The 25,562-nt window shown below is 38.9% G+C and overlaps 1 protein-coding gene across 2 annotated transcripts in view; it reads right to left on the bottom strand.

Moving 5' to 3' along the window:
* LOC139690114 (amidophosphoribosyltransferase-like) overlaps positions 1-25,562 on the bottom strand; it is a 77,331-nt gene that overhangs the window by 12,210 nt on the left and 39,559 nt on the right. The window contains exons 1-8 of one of the 2 annotated variants that reach the window (XM_071587352.1): positions 18,191-18,207; positions 8,552-8,635; positions 7,819-8,018; positions 7,597-7,721; positions 4,540-4,688; positions 3,952-4,240; positions 2,014-2,253; positions 1,484-1,611 (exon numbers count right to left, since the gene is read on the bottom strand). In XM_071587352.1, coding sequence (XP_071443453.1) covers positions 1,484-1,611; positions 2,014-2,253; positions 3,952-4,240; positions 4,540-4,688; positions 7,597-7,721; positions 7,819-8,018; positions 8,552-8,557 — 1,137 coding nt within the window. In that variant the 5' untranslated portion in view covers positions 8,558-8,635; positions 18,191-18,207. Of the gene's footprint in view, positions 1-1,483; positions 1,612-2,013; positions 2,254-3,951; positions 4,241-4,539; positions 4,689-7,596; positions 7,722-7,818; positions 8,019-8,551; positions 8,636-18,190; positions 18,208-25,562 lie in introns of those variants that run through there. The other variant, XM_071587351.1, reaches the window with a different exon arrangement.

Raw genomic sequence — 25,562 nt, 5'->3', positions numbered from 1 at the left:
GACAAATGTAGTACCCTAATATTTATATTGTTACTATTAGATAAACACTGCACGCCATTGAGTTGAATTGCAACTATAGGACTTCTTTGTACAAGTATTATTCAGTCAAACGCTGGTCCTCTTATGCCTACAATCTAAAATGTTCCTAGAGTAAAAGTTAATGATCCATCCATTAATAGTTTCACTATATCATTTCAGGATCAAGTAATGTTAATAAATGATTTACAGCATCACATATGGCAAATTTACTTGATCTGTTGGCTTTAAAACCATGTTGACTCATAGCTACAATATTGTTGCCTCCCAGAAAGTTATAATAAAACTATGGTAAAATCCCAAATATCTTAGTAAATTGAAAGAGCATATATAACATGATCATGAGGAGACATTAAACGGACCAAATTATAAAACAAAATATTTAAATAAGCATGAAAAGTATCCCTAAATTATCTCCTTGCATGTCAAAATAGTATTGCAACAGAAATAATTTGAAAAGCGGTTACTTGTGCATAAAGATATATATTTATACACATGCATACGATGATGGATAAAAGAGAATAGCACGGGCCACAGCAGTACGCGAGTGAGAATGAGACTAGTGTTACAATCCCCAAATTACACTGCACATCAGAATAAAACCACAACCCTTATAACAATGTCCTGCGGTAGGCCATATTCTGTTTCCTCTAGGAGACAATCCCATAGTAATCCATACAATATTCTTTAAATGGACAAGGGATACATGTTGGCATTCTGTGCTGGCCAATACCCTATTCAACCGAGGAACTTCATTCCAGGTCTTATTAGGAACAATAAATATCTTATGCCATTTCCCTGAGAAGAATTTCCCTCCCAAGGATGGAAGTATGCCCAGCCTCAGGACAAACTCTCAAGAGATCAGACATAGGAACAATCTCAAGGGGATCAAGATGGTGCGGGGGCTAACGTACTGGCTTCCCACCCAGAGGGCCCGAGTTCAAATTCCGGTGGTGTTGAATATTTTTCAGAGGTATCTCGATTCCTACTTGAGGTGCTTTGTGGAGGGCACTTTGAGTGAGTATGCCGTCTGTCGGATGGGGCGTTAAGCTAAGGACCCCAGGGCGCCTTTCGTAAAGAGTAGGCTAATGCCGTCGCCGGGTTTCTCTCCACCCTTCATTCTTTCCTATCCATCGCTAATGGCAAAAATGATCTCAGCTGCCGGTGGCCTCCCCTAAATACTACTACCCTACAATCTCAAGGAAATTACCGGAAAACATATGGAGTTCCGGGTAATCAAACACAGTATCCCAGCAATTCCTCTAGGACACCATCGTCCTATGCCAGTAAAAAGAGCATGTTTATGATGAAATAAATAGACCTGAACTCCATGGTTATTCAGCAAACTAAAAACTAGAAAAAAGCAGGGTACCCCAGAATGAAAACCATTATGAGATTTAAAACAGCTACTTAAGTCAACTAGGTCAAAGAAGTGTAACATTATCACCTCTTGAGAAAACCCGTGAGCAGCAGCAGTGCCAGATTCTGGAACAGAGCTGACGACATCAGCTTCTACAAAAGATTCACGAGCAAGAACGCGGCCACACTGCATGCGCACCGAGTAAACCATTTGACCTACAACAAAACACATCAAGATGTAGTAATTCACAAGATGTGAATTTAAACTTCAATGGGAATCTCGTTTGTGAAAATTACTTATTTTGGTACACTTAAAAAATTTTGTACAAGCCATCTTATGAGTCATTAAAGATCTATGCTCACTTACATTGCCTTGTCCGACTGTCATAAAACCAGGAGAACAGGAAACACTTTCTTTAAAAATATTTAGACCTTCAAAGTATAATTTATCACACATACTGACACATAGTGTGCCATGCTGGTTCTTTACATGTTTGATTAAAATTATGATTACACTAATCAGTGACATGAATAATCATCCTTACATCACAATATTCCCTACTCATGAACTACATAAATTTCAAAAAGTTCAAAAATTTTAAGTGAAATACCTCTTACCTTCAAATATTGAATCAGAGCGTGCAAAATACACATATTCAAAGATGCAAAATGCAGTTTTAGGATTGTCTGCGGGGCGGTCAACAACGCACACTGTTCGAACACCGTGACGGGTAATTTCTACTATCTCTCCAGGGAGCACTTCTCTCAAATAACGAGCACCAATCGACAAGAAACCACACGATTCAGAAGATATAACCCAGCCCTCTTCACCATCTGGTCCAACATTCGCTGAATCACCTGCGCAAGGAAAATGAGAGCATTATTAAATACATCTGGGCATTCTTGTTTCAATAAGATGGAAAAAAATCAGCGGCTGCATATATTTTCCATACGTGTATTTACTCTATGGATAAGCAAATGTGTGTTAAGTACAAGCACGTATGGCACTGGGGATCTTTTCCATACATGAATAACCACACTTTGCTTATCCCTTAATGATATTTTTTAACATAATTTTACCATCATTACAATCTTCAACTAATGGCAATGCTGACAAGAAACATTTCAATACCCTTCGATATATAATTACAGGGTGCGGCAACATGAGTACCTTTTTTCAAACTCAAAACACTTTCCAAAAAGAAAGTTCCGTTACCGCACCCTGCATATTGATCTCATAGCAACAAATCATGCATTATGAAATTATGGCTGAAAAATTACCGATGTTTTAGTATCAATAATATGGCCTCTCTTTCGTCAACACATATTTTAAACCTTCCGCAAGCATTCAGTATGCACAGCTTTGCATTCAAATCATTGCATCTCTCCAGGCCATTAAACCTCCTATGCTATCTGAATAATAATTATTTAAATCTAATTTACATATGCTTATTAAAATTACACTAATCAATGCAGAGCTAATGTAAAAAGATAACAAAAACAGAGGGAAATCACAACTGGGTGACTATAATTTTAATTTACACTTTTTATTAAATTAAGAAGACTCATTAGAGCTTCATGATATGAAAATAATTTTTATTGAATAAAAAAACCAATGGATTTTCAATTTGGCACTCTCCCATTATAGAAGTCATATGGTTATTAATATGATTGGTACACTAGGAAAGAAGACATATCTCATTATTATCAAAGAGTATGAATTCCTATTAGGACATCAAAAAAGCTGAAAGGCTTTACCATTGAAAGAATATACTTCAACCAACATTCCTTTAATGTAGCATTTACAAGTATAGGGCTATGAATGAAAGATGTAAGAAGATTAAACATAACTACAATAAATCCCCGATAATCCAGACAAGAGCCCAGCTATGAACTGAGGGTGGTTCATTAAAGGGTCAAGAGAGGCAGCACTGCTGATCTTTGTCCAAATATATGTTTAGCTTGAAAGCTTCTATGTATATGGTAGAACATAATCATAATCTTTCAATCAATATTCCAGCTTCATATTTAAAATTATGAATAAACTCTGACCGTGTGAAACATAAATCATAGGTTCTTCTAAATGCCACATATTTTGCAGATGTGACACCTGAAATACTTTTATATGGCTAATTTTTTCCATGCAATTCCGTTACTCTCCATATACCAAGGTACTTAATGATTATCAGATCTTATGGCAGAAAAACCCAATGTAACCAGTAGCACGACCACAGAGTGGCAGTAAAAGAACATTAAATGTTCAAACATGGTGAAGTTTCTTGAGAATTTGGATGCCGAGGATTAAATTTAGAAATTGGTATTGCCTGGCACAATATCGGATCTGAAAAAGAATTGTAAAGCCTTTTACTTGCTCTAAGGCTAGAATCCAAATGTTCGGGCAAATAAATTCCAAATTTTCCGGCAATTTCAACACATTTTTCAATGATTTTCTCCTTTCCATTTTTGCCACAATTACAAGGATCCAGAAAAATCTGGCCATAAATTACCCTGGCGGTGGATGCAAGGGCTGTGGGGCATGGACAAACCAATACCTACCACCATTAGATGAGGAATACAATGTGTTTCCATGGAATGACTTCAGAGGAACTAGCCTTCCAACGCAGAGTGGGCGGTTGCCAAAAGGATCCCTCACTCCATAAATGCGATCGCCAGTCATTATAACAAGAGAATAGGACAGGGGAGCCAAGTCAACGAGATGCTTGATTCGAGCGGGCCAGTCAGGCTGCCCATCTTCCTCCTCCCCATCAGGTGGGTTCAGGCACAGAGCTTGCGTTATCAACTCACTGTCCGAGTGGGTAGAGAGCCCAACGCCACGACCTAATACCTGAAGCAACCATAAAACAGTGGCACAGTCAATCCTAATGTAGACCCGAAGCAAAATAACCTCAAAATCAAATTGAATTGAACTCAAATGTTTAACAGACAAGGTAAACAATAAAAAAGACAAGTTTTTAAAATGGGAGGAGAATCAATCAAGAGACATGACAATTAAAACCCAATATTGCTGTTAAATATGAAATTAATATTCAAGATTGAAAAACTTAGCCGAATACTAATATCTCCATCATACTAACATATCAAGAAAAATTTTAACTCTTTAATATTACAAACATCCATGCTTACCATCCGTCTCAATGAACTACAATTAACAAGTTCACCATTGTGAGCAACAGCTAAGGCACCATGTGCAGTGTGGACAACAAAAGGCTGGCAGTTGACCTCTTCCGAAGCGGCACTGGTCGAGTATCTGGTATGTCCTAAGCCTAGGTTGCCTGAAAATTCATTTTAACATTTACAATTTACGATTCAAATTAATCCTCATAGCCAACTTTCGCATTAAAAGAAGATAAGGGGTTCACTTGAAGATATGCTATTGTATGTAAATGATTTTACTAAAGCAACACCACTTAATTCAGGAAGTTCTCTCGGGTTTCCCACCGGGTCAGCGTGGTGCACGCTGACCCGGTGGGAAACCCGAGAGAACTTCCTGAATACAATACGCCGGGAAAAACTGAGATCCTTCAACACCACTTAAGTTTGTAGTTTGGGATTCAAATCTCACAAAATTTTATATTCAACCATTTTTTATAAAACGGATGAAATTTTTACAGTTCAATCTTTTGTTCCTCCCTATTTTGAAAACCCTTGATTGTAAGTATGAAAGAAGAAAAAATACTCCTTTTTAAATAGAACTATTATTGATTGAAACCAGCTGCCTGGAGGTTTGCTTGAGCCCTTTCCATCCAATTTTAGGAGTTTTAAGAAGAATGTAAAGCAGCCACTGGGTGATAAACTTCATTGTAGTTATTAAAATATTGTTTGCATGTGATGTGGAAGTGTCATTGTAAGTAAGAATATTTTGTCTCTTATCTGTTTTCCTAGTGCGTGTATGTATGTATTTTTCGTTGTAAGAGTGATCATTGACCATACTTGACAGTTGCTACCAGGAAAATCGCCTAATTGCAACCTAATTCTTAAATAATAATAAAATAATAAGTGTTAATCTAGGTATTCACATATATTGTGCAAGTATTACTCCACTTTCGGTGGAAAATTGTGATTGCATAATGAAAATGAAAACTCAAATCTTAAATTAATTCTTGGTTCTATACCGGAAGCATATGAGATGTGTTTATAAAAAACCTCCTGGGATAGCACTTCTATTTCAAACAAAACATTTAAATAACACTTTCGCAAGAAAATATTGGACTAAATCAGCATTTTATTAACACAATGGAACTCGTGGACCTCCCCTATCTTCCCTAATTGAATTTTTCAGAGCAGCTCATGCCATCATAAATAACTGACATCGGATTATTTCTTTAACAGATATTTCAGAATTTCCCAAAGCAACCGACAATGGCACACAGTATTTGTAATAAAGTTCCTGGCCCAACTAAAATAGTGCCTGCTTTTATGAAGTGCATCACTTCCTTCTTTTGTCCTTGCACTCAGCCTTTGAATTAAAATAATGCAGGTTAGTCTCAGACTGCTGATTTCTTCTTTGTTAAGCAGTAATCATTTGAGAGAGAAACTATGATGACATTCAATCACATTTTCACCCATGCTGAACTTAACTCTGGAACGAACATAGGAAAAACCTATGGAGAAATCTTAAATTTAAAGCCTCTTACAAGGGCTTTACAATAAAGAGTGATAGCGTTTTTATTCACTTAATTCGTTTCACAAAAATTTATTTTTATGTGATATTGATAGCTTAATGTGCTTTGTGAGGTAAAAGTTTCATTACTTTGGACTCCTGTATTGCATTAGAGGCAGCCTTTGGGAGTAGAAACCTGTTCACTTCCACTAATGCAATGATGGAGCAATGTACTGCATTTAAATTTCTGCTTGGCCTCAACAAGTCTTCAACCGTGGCCTATATAATTAATTCTACAGGTCTCTTTTTCATTGTACCGCAGCCAGAAGATGGTTTAAAATGATTAGAGAGGGGAGACCATCAATTTCCAACCAGGGTGGACCCAGGATTCCAGTCACTGCTCTTGCAGAATTTAAATTTATCATCGAATAATATTAAGGGCACCCAGAAAAATAAAAGTTACAGAAGGGAATTAATCGAACTATTTCACTTGTCCCACTGTTGTCCAAGAAATGTTTACAGCCAAGGAGCTAGCGTCTGACCAATATACTGTTTGCCCCCCAAACAGCAAATGTCAGCGGAGGAAAAGTATGTCACCAGGGCCTGACATTTTCATACTTATTATGGGAGAGGAAAGTGGTTAGGTACCATGCATATCTGCAAGATGATCAGCGGTATTGTACAGAGAATGAGAGCATTTGAGAAGTGACAGAATACCAACGAGAGGGCTCAGCAGTCATGCCTGGGGAAGGGGGGATAATGGATATCAGAGTGGCCACACTAATAATGGTTGATAGGGGTTCCAGGGGCATTCCTTTAAGAATGAAGTAGGCATGGTAGGGTCCCTGTAATCGAATTTATCAATCTACCTTATTTTCCCACAATTTCTGATGGATTGCCAAATATACTCATGCCCAACTCTTAATTCTGGTCATGCACTTCTTAATGTGCCTGCAAATATAACGTACTTCTCTTAGTCAGACTGCCAATAGTTGTGCGAATTAGTGAAATTTATAGGAAGATTCAGTCATTCACTCCATTTTGCATTTTAGTTTAATGAGAAACATGAACACCGACTGCTATCGTTTTGGCTAAATGAAATATTTTGATATTCTTAGCATTGTCACACAATTCATGCATTTTCTTTTTTAAACATTTAAAAATGTTATTCCCTGGATACATTCAATGCCAAAGCACTCCTTAAAAATCAACCTCCATTGAACAACCATGGGCTTTTCTGCAACATTTTAACCGGTATTTGCAATACACATTCAACAAGGTTTCAGGGATTATATTTCAACGAAACGAGAAAAGTGAAAAGCATGCATTTATGGCCATACATTTTTCGAGTAAATAATAAAGAGAAAAATATCAAGACATTAAAGAAAAAAAATTACACCTATCAAAACCTCCAGTAAGTACGTATATTCATAGAATAAAAAAGAAAAATGCAATCTTCATTCAACAAATTCTTCACATTATCTAATTCATTTACAATTGCATGAAGGTATATAACAATAAAATGGCATCAATTAGTTTTTATTGTAGGGCTGTAGTTATATATGAAGTTTATCACTTACCCTTGAGTTTTTTCATGGATTCATCATTAAACACACTATTGATCATCCCCATTCCTTTGTGCACACGGAATTCTTTGGCATGATACTGTCCTGAGCTAGTAACAATTCCAGCACTCTCCTGCCCCCTTAAAAAATATCACAATATTAGATGACATTGATAAAAACTAATCACAAATTGATGAGTCTAAGGGTGTTGGTTGCTTGGTTTCAAGCCTCACTCACCTATGCTGCAAGGCAACAAGTCCAAGGCAAATGATTTGCGCCACGTCAATTTGCGTCGGCCAGTCCCCTGCAGAAACACAACCAAACACACCGCACTCATGGGTGAGACCTGTTGGTGGCTCCGGCAGGGCTAAACTCTCGTCTGACACCGAGGCTGACTTACCACACTTCATTTCACCACAGCTTCTCTCTTGATAAGTCTCTAAAATTATTTGTTGAGAAAGAATATCCACTAATATCCTTCAGTACACAATCTCCCATTAATGAAAATTTGAATTCAACATGGAAATTCAAAAGTTATGGCATTTTCAAAAGAACATCAAAAAACACCGGACCAAATTAGCAAATTTGAAATGGAAAGAGCCAAACTTTAAAAAAAAAAGGAAAAAATAAGTACCTTATATTAAATTATCTTTGTCAATTGTTGACGAAAAGATTACATTGCTCTATTGCATTAAGTGATTAATCAATGCTGCTCAACTTTAGGTGCTTCTTGAAAACTGATATTTATCATTTATTCATGAACAGCACTATACTCTAAGCATTGATAATTTCATATCTATGTGGTACTGTCACATCAGATACTGCGTTAAATAGAGCTGCAGCAATTATGCATAATGTCATTTTTTGTAAAAGCTCTTATAATTAAGTTTAGATCCTTGTCTTGAACACATCAAGCACTTATAAACAACAAAAGAAAAGTTCAAGATAAATAGTCAAGATCTCAGTTTACCTGCATGTTGATGAAACTTTTTGCAGCATACTTCTTCTCCTTTCTCTGACTGGCAGCAGCCCAATTCAGCTTCCATATGTTTACCTTTCAAAAAATATAGACATGGCAATTTTACGAAATGTACATTTCTCCAGAATTATTGATTTGATTAGGATGTCTGATGCATTAATAAATACTGGACTCATAACAACAAAGAGCCTAATGTGCACATGCAGCATCAATAAGTAAGTTTGTGCACAATGCATCAGCTAGCCTTTCAGGTCGCCATTGGTTATATTATTTCATAAGCCAATAGACACAAGGTGTGATCAAAAAAGACAGGACTGATCGTAATCCGTGCAAATCGTTCAGCAGATCGAAACAAGAGACAGTGCGCCATCTAGCGACAAATCTGACGACTAAAACGAGAGGTGTTGCGTTTGTTTACGTCGAGTCGTTACGGAGCAGCGGTGGTACGTGTCTAACCTGTTCGTCGCCGCGTGCAACGGTAGCAATGAAGGAGCTTAGAGGAACAGCGTGTGCGTGAAATTTTGTTTTAAACTTTGCACTGGTGCTACGGAGATATTTGGAATGATTCAGCAAGCCTTTGTTAATGAAGCTATGAGTCGAAGCTAGTGTTTTGGGTGGTACAGTCGTTTTAAATCGGGCAGAACCTCGACAGATGAAGATTCGTGAGCGGGCGGCCTTCCACTTCGACAGACCCCAACCATGCCTAATTGGTGAACGATTTGGAGAGGGCAAATCGCCGTTTAACTGTTAAGGAGATAGCCGAGGAAGGGAACATTAGTTTTGGATCCTGCCAGACAATTTTGAAAGACATTTTGGGCATGACGCGCGTCGCGATAACGCGCCAGCTCACACGGCGCTGATCGTGGCGGAGTTTTTCGCCAGGACCGGAACTTCCGTGATCCCGCAGCCTCCCTTCTCTCCAGACGTGGCTCTATCAGACTTCGCTCTGTTTCCTAAGAAATATCAGCCTTGAAAGGGCGCCGATTCGACTCTATTGCGAACATTAAAACTAATTGTACGGCGGACCTGAAGAGGATCCCTAAGGTGGCTTACCAGACGGTTCCAGAGCTGGAAGAAACGTTGGCAAAGTTGTGTCGTCAGCCAAGGCATATACTCAGAGGGCGACAACTTCGATTAAGCTGTATCCGTCGACATAAACAAGTTATAAAATCAGTAATGTCTTTTTTTGATCACAACTTATATTAATATTCCTTTTTTTCACACTCACTAATGTTAAACTATGCTATTTTTCACGAAAATAATAAAGATAATTATTAACCGCTAATTAGGGAATTAATAGCATAATGGTCACATCCTACTTTCATATTTTATCCAAGACATTATGTGAATCTTATATTTGTCCACGTCAGTACTATTGCTTCCTCCAACGATAATGATACACATTGTTTCCCATCCATAATTTTTCCATGAATAATGGCTGCAGCGAATCATTCCAAAGATTTCATTATCTCCATGAATGATCGAGTTTTTAACTAAATTAACACACGCCCGAGATTCAGTAACGCCGATAAATTAAATTTGTAGTTATTGGATAAAATTAAAATTTTAAGAAATGATTGTGTCATAAAAATTAATTCACTCATCACTGCCACAGAAAGCCTCCAACGCTATTTTTTTCAATCTCAACTTCGATATATATATATATATATATATATACTATATATCGCTGCACATACTTAATCGCCAGGGATCGATTACACAGGCTAGAGATTATACTAGGACACAAGGTGTTTGTCGTCATGCGGATTTTTGTGCAATGAATGTATATTGCGATATGATTTTATGCTTTGGTGTATCCTGAATACCAACATTTAACAACTACGAACACGCGGTGTTCCAATTACGCACAGTTTATCATTTATTCTTCTTTCCGGAAAATACGCTACACCTTTGGCGAGGGAACTTAGCCATCCATTATCAGACACGAAGGGACAAAATTTTTGTAGCGGCTCTCCCTACCCACTCCTTACTCAAGGATAAGGCACGACCAGAACACTGATAAAACGTCATCAACACTTTAATGTTACGGGGTGCACTTAAAAGCATTTCGGCTGATGTCTTTAAGTGCTTCGAGTGGAGGGCGAGCACTTGGATTTCGTCAACAGTTTTCTTTGCTTACTCTCCCATGGGTGTTTTTTATTACTTCCACCACCCCTATCTCAAGAGGCAAACAATTCTGCCTCCACCAACCTCCCTCCCCCCGACACCACAGCTTCAACCTCATCGTGACCTTGACTTCCCTTTCGTTTGTCCGCTGACCGATCGAAAATGTAACGGAGGGAATAAAATCCTAACACCGAGGATGTAAAGTTCGGCTGATCGACTTTGTCTGAGCTCTGGTTTCCTTCTGGGGAAAGATACCTTTCGATTACTTGATTGAATATCTGCATTAGGTAGACACCGAAAGAATAAACAAAAACTAGCTTCAAATGCTGTATTCGTTAATAATAAGTTCACGGTACCACTGGCATAGCAAAAAATGCTGTTTTGGGAAAGAAAACATATTTGGCGAGGAAATAAATTAGAGAAATGCGATGCGTTCATGATAAATGCGCCTAACTTTACAACATGTAAACGCTTAATGGCGTTCCAATTATCTCAAGGAAATATGTCAAAATAAACTTAAGTTTGCTAAGCGAAGTCCTATGCCTTAGATCAAGCACCGTCTCCACTCGCTAATTTGATCATTTTCGAGAATGATCACACACAACCACATACACATTTTCGTAAAAGTATTTTTTCAGAATCCTCTGTTCAGTGCATTTTGAGCAAAATGGGAAGAGTGAAAAACTATATTCTTATGCAACTGAAGATATTAAATTAATAACATACCACAATGTATTTCATGATAATTCATGAAACGTTTCGTAGCTATCTCAACTCTGCTGCGAACATCGCAAATTCGCTTACACGCGAGACCGTTTGGTAAACATGTCTAAGCACGAATTATTTTTTTTGAATCGACCCAAAATCTCGATCGACGAGTAACTTGAACGCGTATCCTTAAGGCACGACTGCCCGCATGCCAAGTCATCTTCAGGCAGTCGGTTCTTTTTTTGGCACAAATAAAAAACCCGCCATTCTTCCTTGTAAGCTATTTTAAATGAATCTGCGATATTCGTGCAGAGAGCCATTACTGTTTTATTCCCAATGGCACCCCTGGACCAAAAATTTGCTGCCCTATTGAATGAACATAAGATTTTTGAGCACTTTCACAATAAGCGCCATATTATTGCGGGGCAAGGAGGACATTTGCTGCTTTGGAAATTAACGTAGTACGTAATGAAATATGAAAGAAGAAGGTATGAACTTTCAGTAAAACATTGGCCTAAACCGAAGAAGATTTTGCCAAACGGAGGTAACAGTCCCTTGAATTAGCAGACCAATGCGCGAATTCAGTTGACCGGGAGGCAAGTGCATTATTTTGTGCGACAAATCCTCGTGAAGAAAAGCTACGCTTAGGTGACCGCTCGCCATTGAATCAAGGACGCGACTGAATTAAGCACGCAGAACGTATATGTACAGTAATGGAAATGAAAAATTAGTATTTTCGCGATTCCTCTGAAAATGTTTTACGATAAGACCCGGGTTCAACGTTATCTTAAGGTTCAACGTCACACCTGAAGATGGCGTTGGACGTCGAAACCCGGATCGTATCGTATTAAATTTCCAGTGGAATCACAGATTTACTAATTTTTCATTTTCAATATGAATCGATCCCATTAATTTACGCCGAAAAACATTAATTAATATTATTATTATCAGCTAATCTACCGGTTAACGTAGGTTTTTGGATGGACACAACTACCAAACAAACATTTTATTTTATTTTTTTATTTTTTTTTTTCCTTCCTCCCTTCATCCCGTCCAACATCCCCATCCTGTTCCTCCCCTTTCCTCGTTCGCCCAACATTCTCCCCTCAATCACAGTCTTCAACATCCCGCATCCGGCAAATACCCCCTTCATCCACTTTCCCTGCCTCCATAGGATTTCTCCCAACAAACCCCTCTCTTCGCCCACCATACCAAGTACTTCCTCATTCGTTTTCTTCTCGGTCCATTTCACCTTCTCCATTCTTCTCCAAACCCACATTTCAAAAGCCTCCAATCTACGTCTATCCTCCTGCTTCAATGACCACGTTTCCGCTCCGTACATAGCTACGCTCCATATCAAAGTTTTTACGAGTCTTTTCTTAACATCCTTACTCAACGTCCCTGTCATCAACTCCCTCCTCCTTGTGAAAGCCTCTTTGCCTAGCGCAATTCTTCTTCTTACGTCCCTACTACTTTGGCTGGGTTGGTCCAAAACACTTCCTAGATACGTGAACTGTATGATTTTGGTGATTCAACCGTCCACAAAAAATAGAATAAAAATCGAATATATTCATTTACTCCGTCATTTGAAAACACCTAAATTTTCCCGTTTAATCCAGTTTTATATCTTTCAAAGCCGGAGAGAATAAAAGATAACCTCGGGTTTAATTTATACCCGGAAGAGAACATATGCGACGCAGTACAGTGGGGATACCGTGCGCGCCTTGCAACGAACCTCCTCGAGATGCAAGTCCAAACTGGATGCACCGACTACGCAGAATCATCAGTTCGGTTCGTCGCGTTTTTACAATGCATCGAATGTTCACGGTTATCTGCAAGTGGGAGAGTTGCCAAAGAGAGAGAGAGCTGAATGACATGCCAAAGAGACGTGCGCCGTGGATGGAGGAGCAGGAGAGATCTCATTCTAGTTCCCCGCAGGGAAATAAATACCAGGGCATTAAGCCACTCACTTTTATGACTGCAAATGAGACAGCCATCACCATGAACCGCCATAACACCAACACTACACCCTAAACGCTCTTTAATACGAGGATGGGCTGACAACTAATACTTGTAGACCAGAAAACAAAATGACCATCAGAGTCAATCCTGGTGGCATGTGGAAGTAACATTCCCCCTTAACATGCATGCGCACGTTTGAGCTCGTTACACTCATCAATTGTAGCGTAAGTATGGAGACGCGTTCTAGTGCTATGTCAAATGCGAGTTAAACAGCGTGCTGTTATCGCATTTTCGCCTTCATCTCATCGTCCGAGATGTAATGATTACCCTTGAGGTGCCTCTTGAGTTGAGGAAATAAATACAAATCGCAAGGCGCAAGATCGGGGGAATAAAGAGGGTTTTGTTTGTCCTCGTCTGTGAGACGGCGTGGTACTCATCGTGCACAGATTTTACGATATACCTGAAGCCGATAAGTTCCATGGACATTCCAATATGGTTTGCAATACGCTTTTGAGTGATTCGCCGGTCATTTTGAATCAAATCTTCGACGAGTTTGCGATGTTTATCGTCTGTGGCAGTGATCGGACGTCCGCTGCGTGTTTCATCAACAATTATGGCTTTTCCAGGCTCGCAACCACGAAATTATACCACCCATCGATTTACAATAGATCTATCAACAGCATCGTCACCATAAACAGCCTTTAAACGACAATGAATATCAGTAGGAATCACTTTTTCGGCAGTTAAAAATTCGACAACAGCACGCTGTTTAACTTGCGTTGACATAGCACTAGAACAAGTCTCCATACTTCCACCTCTCCAAATACACTGGATGAATGTAACGACCTCATGCGTTTTGAGGGGGAATGTTACTTCCACATGCCACCGGGAGTGCTTCTGGAGAGGTCATTTTGTTTGTGGTCTACAAGGCAGGTGTGCATTAGTTTTCAGTCTACCCTCGTATAAAGAATGTGTTTTTCTCCAAAAATGATTCAAACTTTGGCTTCCAGGCATCTATTCATAAATTTGACTAATTTAGTTTCAATTTTAAACATATGAAAATAAAATATTATACTTCTGACTTTGCATTAAATAAATTAGATAAGGGGGAAAAACTTGCTTTAAACAGAATAACGCGGTATCATCAAACTAAATCTCTCATTGCCCATAGTACATATTTACCAACAAAAAATACCTATTACCAACAAGCGGATATTTAGTATTTTGCTCGCTACAAATTAACAAACATAGATATTATATCACAAAATATGCAAAACAGAACTGACTTCAATCTTCGTCGTAATTCCAAAAATAATTCGCGCAAGCATCTCTAACCCGAAGATCTATGCAGAAATGTTCGATCCGCAAAGTTTTCTATTTAGTTAGTACGTTTTTAAAAGACATGACTGGTCTGAAATATAATTACGCAACAAGGTAAAATTATGGCAACCATCCATCGATAAGTGTTGGTATTGATAGGCGCCCTGATCACTTGAATGGAGCAAACTACGTCAATCGCTGCGCTATTTTTTCCAATAATCGTGGAATAATTGAGTATTATATTTTTCGCATATTTTACTATGCGCATACACGATACACAGAATACAGCCCTGTTAAGATTACAGCCCATACAGAATTAATTTTGTCCATTTTACATTTCATTGCCGTTTAAACTGACAATCGTGATGACTTCATACCCTTTTATATATCGCATGCACATCGACGATCAAATTAGCAAATACATTTTTTCCGAAGATAAAATTTGCAAATGCAAGATTATGAGCACCACTTAAAGTTATTAAATGAAAATTTCCTTCCGAGAATCGTCCTACGAGGAAGATTTGATGAAATTCTCATTTCCAAACTTCGCAACCCATACGTTTTTGATGTATTGCATAATATTCTTCAGTTTTTAAAAGGGTAAGAGAAATAACAGAAAATTACATTTTTACATACGAACGTTGAAATATAATGACATGTAGAAATGACCGAGTTGTAATTTGGATTAATGACTTCGTTTAACCAAGGGAATCTAGAAAATTCGAGTTAAGGAATTCATCCACCAAGGAAAGAAATACTCGTATTCAATGCGGCCTAAAATATCAAACAATAATCACGAGAAAACACAATCCGTTTGCAATCACAAATTTCATAAAGTCCTCAAACTATTAATATAATATGAACTCGTACAATAGCGCATAAACGAATTTCATGAACTTTACTTTCTCAAACTTTTCCTCCCATAGAAGAACAAGGAATCTTACAGTACATTGAAATGCAAAAATTTCTAAGCGTAGAAGTCATTCGCCTTGATCAGGATCCCGGTTATTAGCGGATGAGTCCCCAAAGTTACTGTCTTGACACCTCCGGCAGTTCTTTGAATTGATAAAAGAGTGCAAATCAATTAAAGTAAGATACATAATTCACATTATTTTATAATTTAAGAGTAACAAAAATAAAAAATAAAACGCTTGGCAGCACGCATTGCAGCTGCATTACTGAGATGGGGTTATCTCCGTAAGGGAATGCCGCTATTATGGTATCTCCGAATGCCTACCGCCTATTATGTAACATATCATTTAATGAAGACGCTCGTTCGAATATGTGTAACATTTGAGCAAATCGTAATACTCTAATACGGGAATTATGTTATTCTTTCACCGATGTGCCGAAAAGAACACCAAAACAATGCGAAAAATAATAAAGAATATTTTTATTTAGTCTTCATGATTGATTTCCACGATATCAAACTACAAAAATAATCGAATTTTACGTAAATGTTAAGGCACCAGAAAATAAACACGGAATCATTTCTTTCATTACTATTACCTTTAACTACCGCTCTAGGTCTAAACCCAGTAGCCAAATGATGATTTTCCACCATTCGTTCAATAAAAAATGTAATGATTCCCATTATGATTTTTTACCATACCCCTTTAATGTGTTTTCGATTAGTCAAGACCGAGATACTAATTCGCTTTCTCGTGCCAGAAAACGATAGATGTCATCCAAATAAAATTCTCAAGAAACAGTTAGTATAAGCTTTAATCAGGTCAATTGTCATAACCTTTAAGTTTCGCAATACTTCTCACAAGAGTACCCCAACGATGACTTTCCTATATTTATTTATTCAATAAAATATAGGCAAGATTTTCTAAGAGACCTTCTAACGTTCTCCTCTACTGTTTTCAAATAGTAAAGGAGAATGAGATGAATCGCTCCCTCACGGTAGATCCACCTCATCTCATCAAAATCCGTGGGGACCAACAAGTATTAGCAGAGCCGCACATTTTTAATCGCTATTAATTTAACTTTCGCGGGAATTCACTTTAGATAGAGCATTTGCCCAACAAATACATTCCCCTGTATTTATTTTGAAAAAAAAACAAAACCACACGACTATTTTAGTAAATTCTTACTCCGACTAGAATACCAAAAGTCAATACTTAACTAAATCACTTTCTCGCACCCAAAAACTGTAAATTCACCTAATCTCTTCAATCTTGGGCCAGTTTTCAAGATAAACACACAATTTTTTCAACACAGGATAAATTGTTTTCATAAACGTTTCATTTTGCTCCAAATATTTTTGCACATATCGAATAACCTTAACCTAAGTTATTTCGAAAAGATTTCTCACACTAGAATTTAAAATAACTCGGTCACTCCAAACTTTTTAGGCACAAAAAACGATAATTACGCAAAATCAAATCGGAAAAAACAGGAAGATATAAATTTCTCGAGAAAAAAACATACCTATACGAATGGCAATGACATTAAATGAATCGTAGGTAACCCATGTTTAACATTTCCTATACGCTACGAATTTTACAAGAATGTGAACAAGCTTGTACACGCATTTTTTCGGCGATTTAGATCCACTGATGAATTTTCCCAAGGATGAAACCGATCTCATTGAATTTCTCACATCAAAAAACTTCAAGTCGAAATTTCATTGAATATCTTTAAGAGCCTTCTCTTTCAAACAAATTTACCCGCTTGCCTTTGGTTCCCCCGCTTTTGCCGTAGAATGATTTTTCTCGAAAATGCGACCGAACTGTCTTCATTTCTCTCACACAAACACCTAAGTTTCAAAGTTTCATAAAAATCCTCCGAGCCCTTTCCAAGGAAATGATTACGTACATAAAAAGAAGTATTCTTCGTATGAAGAGTAAAATAATGGAGGTTAGGATAAGAACAGCGAATAAGCCGCTTTACGCTAACGATGGGCGAACGACCCACTTAAGAAAAAGCTCCACGCATTGTCCAAGGAATTCTGACATAAATTCACCGCGGTCACCCGCGACGTAGGCAAGGCGAAAACACCCCGCCACATACTAGTAAATCGACCCTGAATTGTCTACGAAGGTGGTCCACCATTTCCCTGCAGCATCAGAACAGTCTCTTCGAACCATTTGTTTTGCGCAATCCCGATGGTGACTAAAATGCGAAGTACGATATACATATCATCGCCACTTGGCACATTAATGTGGAAAATTCAGTGAGAATGGCTAGCAATGTAGGTTATCATGACCCGTACCTTAAAAGCGCCCACCTAGCGGGACACCAATCGAAGTGTTTAATTCCTCCCCCTTCTGCTATCACCGATAATAAACCGGCCTGCGAATTTCAAACGCAAAACCCGCAGGACGTATGCCATAGGATACCTCCGCGGTGCATGATTCACTCAACTAGACGACGAAAAGTACCATAGGCAATTTTATAGCTCGCGGACAATAGTTAAGGTTTTGTCCGCTTTGCAAACAAAACCTGCGCTGCGTTACACTACGAAGAAGACCTTAAATTTAAACAATTACTGTTCAAAATACATACTTTTCCCACTGGAACAACTTAAAAATTGGCGTTCTAATTTCAGCAATCGTCGCAGCCTCGTCAAATTAGATCGTAACACTTAAGTGAACAAAGCGTAATGAATCTGAACTACTTAGAATTGAGTAAATAGCTAGAGATGTCACATTGGCAAGTGCCCTTAGGAATTAAACTCATTTGACATAGCGATAAGAGTGTAACCCCTAAGTTTTATGCTCTGATTGTTTCTATCGCAATTTCATCATGAGCGTCTTCCTATCCCAGCTGGGTTTCACAGTCATTGGCTTCTGGATAAAAGTGTACTCAAATATAGAAACGTTTAAATGCGCAGGCTTAAACTCGAATACAAAAAATAACCGTGCCAAACACTGTCTTATCGGGACGAATGATGAAATGGTTCAAGTGAAATAAGAAGCCAGGGATGCAACTCGCCAGAATGACCTAACGATTATCCTTGCGGGGTCAAGTCAAATGCAATGAGTCAATGAAAATTTAAGGTCTATCTTATTGCGGAATTCTTTCTATAACTTCAGCATCGGTTTTGAACTTTGGATACTGTGCAACGTGCATTCGGAAAGTGTAGCCAATGTGGGATGGGATTGACAGCGGGTATCCTGTACTCGCCAAGTGGAAAAATATGGTCGATTAGGAAATAAGGCCCGAGTGGAAATGACGAAGGCGGAAAGAAATCGGCCTGCCAATTAAAATCAGGAGGTCTTTCCCTCTTTCCCGTAGCTCCCATGAAATGTGTGAACCCGGGATGATGTCCAGGTTAGCCACACACTTGGCACCGATTCCACAATCGGCAAGGTGAAGTCGGAAACCTCATGAGCCACAATTAAGGCACTAAATTCCATAATTTAACGCTTAATTTCCCACTTAATCATAGCATAAAATATACCCACCATCCCACAAAATTATTTTTTTTACACCGTATAATCATAGAAGTAGTTGATGATTGAGGTAAGTGTACATAGGAACAAAAAACTTAAGTGTAGCTTAAATTTAGACGTGCGCAATCAATTATGCCACGATTCAGCGAAAACAGCGAAAATGGTTAATTGTTCCAAACGGAAACACTGAAAGAGTTATTTCGGAGAGTCCTAAAAAAGCAATCACTGCAGCATAAAGAGTGTGCTCCTAGAACTGCAATTAGGGAAAATAGCCCAGCATCATAATTATTAAACGATTCGCCATGAAGCAAAATCCAATTATTCCAAACATACTACCACCCCCGACTCTTCGAAGTATCACCACAAACACGTTTCAGAAGGGATAGAAAAACGTTAACAACTTCAATTTAAGGATTATGGAAACATCATGGAATCATTTCCGCAAGACACAACGGCAGAGTTCAATGGTTTAATGGATAATGCGATAGCGACCAGTTTCGGGGACACACAAACCCGCATATAATTATTTTCTTCTTCGTCAGACGGACTGCATCAAATTCGATGGGATCACGGGCGAAAACGAAACCATGTGATAATCTCGGGCTGGCATTTGCACGATGCGCCATCAGCATATACAATACACTATTACTACAATTCAATATTTTATACAACGCATACAACTTAAGTAGGTATATCTCGGTGAAGGGATGTTTCTCCAGTAAAAAGCGTATTTTAGAAGGACGTTTTCATACATTAGTGATGGATACACGTAGCCACAACTATCTGCCTACCTCGGGGAAACGAGTCGGGTGTCGCGCACACATTAGGAGCGCAGAATTTTAGAATTCAGCACCAATATAATCACACAGCTTTTATTAGAGATGTCCAAATAACTCTGTAACTCCTGGGAAATATCGACAAGAGTGCGCGCAGGGTATCAGCATTGAAAGTGGGCAAAGAGGGTCTCTCGACCGCATTTTATAATTTACATCAAGCGCGGGTCGCGCCATTGCCAACGTAAGCAGTTACATCAGAGCAGAAAGGACAAGGACGGCAAATACGCCAACGATTATTCTACCCAGTACACCAAGATGCATTCACTAAATTCCAAAATGACAGGGATTAGGCATGAGACATGGAGAAAAAGACAACAGAGATTTAATTATTTCACACGTTTATGTGTTTAGAGTTCGAAATAATTACGATTGCCATGGACCAAGCTTACTTCTGCAGAACGCCCCAAAGTAAGTCGCCGCAATCGCGTGTGGGTGGGGTCCTTAGGACAACCGCCACGAGAAAGGAGGTGATGGGATCGTCTATAAGGGCAATGTTTGTTGTTCAATTGTATTTCGTTGTTTCCGGCACGGTTATAAACATCGCGAGAGAAAATTAATCCCAGAAACATCATGTTAAATTAAAACATTATTTTTCGTACTGATATGCGAGAAAAATGGAACATGTTTTGACAATAAGGGTTAAACTTTATGGATTCAAGCTTCACTTCGAGGAGGTTTTATAAACCCGCTTTTGAAAGAAGGAACAACTTAATTGTATACCAAATTCTGTGGAAAGGCACCTTGTTCCTTCTGTTATTATGGTACTAAGGGTCAATTGCCATTTTCTCAATCTTCCAACTTATTGTTTGTTTATCAGCGAGCCTTTCTGTTTCCCTGAGATCTCATCCGGAAGTATGCTGCAATCGCGCGATGCTTCCCAAGCGGTTTCTTGTGTCCATCTCTGCGTTCTACGTGCATAATAATGAAAGAAGAGACTTTTCTTTGCCACATTAAAAAACATATTTTACGCGGTGAATAAACCTAGGTCGTAAAATAAAACTTTGAACGTGGAAAAGCATTATGTCTTCTTTCATCATTAATGATTTCCACCAAGTCACACTAAAAACTAGTTTATTTACGTGCATGATAAACACTAAGTTTCCGAGACAGAAAGAAACCGACCCCTGCAGAGCCGGTCCTGGGCCAACCTGGTGGGGGATGAACGATCTCTCTCCCACTCTCCCCCATCATCCTTACAGGGATGTACAAAGATTCACTCAAGGGGTCGTCATCCCTCGCGAGTAAAAATTGTCAACTTTCGCTGCAGGGTGATATTCAGTCTGCATTTGATCACATAAACCCACGCATTTACTGAAGCACAATCTCAATCTAAAGTGTCAATAAAAGTATTAAATTGTCAAAGTAATTAACACTATCACATATTTACATGATTTTTATTACCCAAAATTTGCATTGAGCACCAGATATTCAGAGGAAAGTTTTTATTGACAGCTTATTTCGCGAAAATTATCGTGAGATTGAAGATTAAACATTCGGACACATTCTCATAACTCCCACGGTAGCTAAGAGGAGCAATATATGGATTTACAAGACGTCAATGAGTACACAAGAAATACTTTGGGGGAGGGGTGTTTTTGCACAAAATACAGCTAATGTCGAAAGTGATTACTTCCTCACGAACTGCTGTGTCTATTCTTGGGATGGATTTAAGAAGCCAAAGACCACTCCACGCATGCATCCACGCCTCTGCGCCTCTGCTACACTGGAGAAGTTACGACTCAACGCAGACCAAGGCGCATGAACCTTGCAAGGCGTCCATCTTCATTCAATTAACATGTACATTTTTTTAAATGAATTAACTTTATTCTCTGCCAAGTCAACTAGAATCACAAAAAATGTGGCAGGGCAGATTGAAGTTCAAATTCACGGTCGGATGACGACGTTCCCGATGCTCATTTATCGGTAAGGAATTGGCATTCTGCGACACTCGGGTCCGAAATCGGCTAGCGAGGTTGAGGGAGGAAATGAAAAGGTATTTTGAATGGCGTAAAAGGAGTCATAAAGCAACCAAGACAAACAATAATTGAAATGCGGGCACTTTGGAAGTTCGGCGCAGTGTCGGGTGGGGTGAGGGGTTAGGGTGTAGAGTTTGGGGTCAGCAGGAGTCGGTGTTTGAGTGACCAGGACGCTAGGTAATAGTTTTAACGCATCCACCAAAACCCTACCTCCGACCGGCACACCACCAATACTGAAAGCTATAATCAATTCTTAATCAGTCATCGCAGAGCGAATTTTGGAAGGAACCTGGGCCACTTAGACCAAATTGTCAAGAGAAATCCAAGAGATCAGTATAGAAATTCATCGCGCAATACTAAACCGATTTCTCAATGTTCTTACGCAGAGGTTAAAGAGGACACTATCTATCTATGACCAAATAATAAGTGCTTCTTGAACGCAACGAAGACCGACCAACGTCATTCTAATCTTGCAATAGATAAGTCACGAACTCTAATCTCGATGTCTCTATAAGTAAAAATAATAGCAGTCAACAAGGATCGTCACTTCGAATTTCTCCATATATCATCTGCGTCACTAATTAAAAATCTGTTTGGGCAAGCGTTCACAAGAAAACCAACGGAGCCACGAGCTCCAAAGAGAAGAAAATATAATATCACGTCACCCACAAATTACAAATCTTCTATTTCCCAGAGAAATGACGTAGCCACAAAAAAATCTCAGCAAATTGGGCGTAGACGCAACATTTATGAATAATAAAGTATTCCTATGCATGCATTTTTTTTTGTTGTTGTTGTTGGGGTTGTTGAATGATGTTGACGGCCGTAAAAATTGACGATGATAAGCGTCCCCGTGGCCCACGTCAACGCATTGCGTTCAAAATAGGTTCTCGCCGACCTCATTTCATCCATAAATACAAAGTTAACGACTTGAACGTTTTGGCATTCATAGGCAATCTCAATTCGTGCATTTGCTTAACTCCTTGCTAAAGAGAATACACGTTCCTTTCCCGCTTGAAGAATTGCAGATTTTAAGACGGCCGAAAGGAATTTTACAAATCCGAACTGACTCCTTGGGCTGTTGATCACAAAATGTTAACGCCTTAACGTGTTTATAGCCGCAACGAAAGAATACCACTAATGTTGGGTTGTACCCATTTTCATAAAGAATGAAATAAAAAACTAATAAGAATCAAACTGGATGAAAATATTTAATCATCACCGCATTATTTCGAACCGTTTAAAATCATACGTCCCTCAATTCGATCTACAAATGCCAACATGCTAAACTGGACCTACTAATAAAAACCAATTAGTAGCTTCCCATGGTCCACTATGATTTTAATCATTTGATGCATTAATAACTACGCCCAAACTTGAGTGATGACATGAGCCACATGTCACTACTCCTTTTCCGCGTGTAAACATCTGTAAACGTGATAAAACGAACAAAGGTCCGCACATAATCAAAAAGGGGAATGAATTTTCACATCGCTATTATACTAAATGCAATTAAATTTTAACAGCTATCAAAATTGAAAACAACTATGTCGTGAGCATTTTCTTTTGTCGGCCCGACTAAATGTTGCCTGTATTCATTTAAAAAAATTTAAGTAACTGGGCTAATTAATATTGATCTTCTCCGTCGCTAACCTTAAACATATGATTCACACCCTCTTCATGTTACGGTGCCCTCCTGAAGGGCTTTTGCATTAAGGATAAGCGGTGATATCCTTAATGCTTCCCAAAAGGATTATATCATACGCATTGCACTGTTTGAAATCGCATTCGAGTCCACACTACCGTGTACTATTCTCACACTCCTGTGTCTTTTGTTGCTCCCTATTCATGCCTACAGTTCTCTTAAAGATACCACAGAAGATTTAGAAAATCCTGGTCTCGCCGCGAAAAACTTAAGATTTATTCCCAATAGATCTCACCGTCCGTAATCCTGTTACGGCAGCCACAATCAACATTTCCCACACCAATCGCATTCCGTAACTCTTTGTTAGTTTAATAAATAGCACGAAAAATTTTCAGTCTATTAGATCTTACTTTCGGAATGCAATTTAGCATTTTCTTATAACGTAGCGTCTGAGCATTTTAGCGGTCGAGAATATTATGACTACGAAATTAAAACAAATAGGAACACGGTAAAATTAAGTGAGCAGCACTGCCTCGGAGACATTTTTCCTTAATAAACAATAAGACAAATAAATGGTGGGATCAGTATGCCTTTGAAAGAAATCAAATTAAATACTTAGATAAGAGATGGGCTCGATCGACGGTCCCTGAAAAATATTGCCGCGTGCAACTTAACCACTTCCGCACGACAACACTTCCCAACCCTCCTCCCTCCTTAAGCCATTCATATGTACACTTAGAGGTGTACTCTCGGTCACGTCAGGCCGCACGGAGTATCAATTCTTTTCTCTCCGCTCCTATACTCACCCCACGCTCTCCTTCTATTGCAGCCTTCAAAAAACTACCATCTCTCACCATTTTCCCATTACATATTTCCGGCTATTACCGAATTTCTTACGACAAATACTCCCAACTCTCCTTCCATATGTAACATTTCTTCGTTTGCCTTCCTCATTGACCCGCTCATTCGTTTCACACGAACGCCTCGAAATCTTCAATCGACGCTCATTACCTCGGTCACGGACTGCATCGCTTTATTTGGAAATGCAAGCCGCTCCCTTATTGATGAATTCATCGAGGTAGTTCCAATAATAAATTATTCCCAAGATTTCATGAATTGAGTCCAATTTTCAGAAAAATACCGCAACGATACATTCCCTTTTCAATGTCTAACCTAGTTCCTTAAGGTTGTTCCTACACCTTGAGAAACACTGTAGTCTCATTTTCTTTGGGTAAATATCACTTACTTTCCATAAGAAGATCGGCAAAAGCCAACCTCCTGACTGGCAAGATGACGGTTTGATCATCTGAATCAAATCAGACTGAATCATCACTCCCCGACTATTTCCATCCCTCCAGGCCCGCCCATTTGAGGAACGAAAACGGTATAATCAAACAATCACTTGTAGCATAATTTTAATTGATTTGATTTTAGTATTGCGTCATTGACAGCCGTAGCATGTTGGCAGATGCTCACATACGACAACGATTGAGGCGACAGACCACGAGGCTTCATTGAAAGTTTGCTTCCAACAGAGCAGATCGTCGGCCAAGGTTTAAGCGATGGCACGGGAGGCTTACATGTGAGGCTAGGGAGACAGTATGAGGCGAATGCATTTGTGTGTAAAGCTGTCTCGGCATGTTTTCTGTTTGTTTTGCATGTAGTTGTATTCTATTTCACAGGTGTTGTGCTAACACCCCTTCCTAAAAGTCCTTACGGTGGTTTTTGGGATAATGTGTAGATGTAGGTGTTCCTGGGGTGCAGTAGTTGGTCGGTTTAATGGTATGTGTGTTTGCCTGAGTGTTGGATGAAGGGATTTTTGCATGAGTGTGTGCGCTGCTGTGGGTGTAATTTTCCATGTTGTTGCTTTGCATGTGGTATTGTTGCTTTTTACGGTTGGTGACCTAACACCCCCCGCCACACGCCCTTGCGGCGGCTTGCGGGGTATTATGTAGATGTAGATACCTCGGGGATGCCTTGGAAAAATGTTTCATGCCACCACGTTTATATCACAGTGAATTGAGA

The sequence above is a fragment of the Hetaerina americana genome, unplaced genomic scaffold (assembly GCF_022747635.1).
Source record: "Hetaerina americana unplaced genomic scaffold, ioHetAmer1.1.p SCAF_3, whole genome shotgun sequence".
NCBI lineage: Eukaryota > Metazoa > Arthropoda > Insecta > Odonata > Calopterygidae > Hetaerina > Hetaerina americana.
Note: the sequence above shows the minus strand (reverse complement) of the source record. Positions and strands in the feature narration are given on the sequence as shown.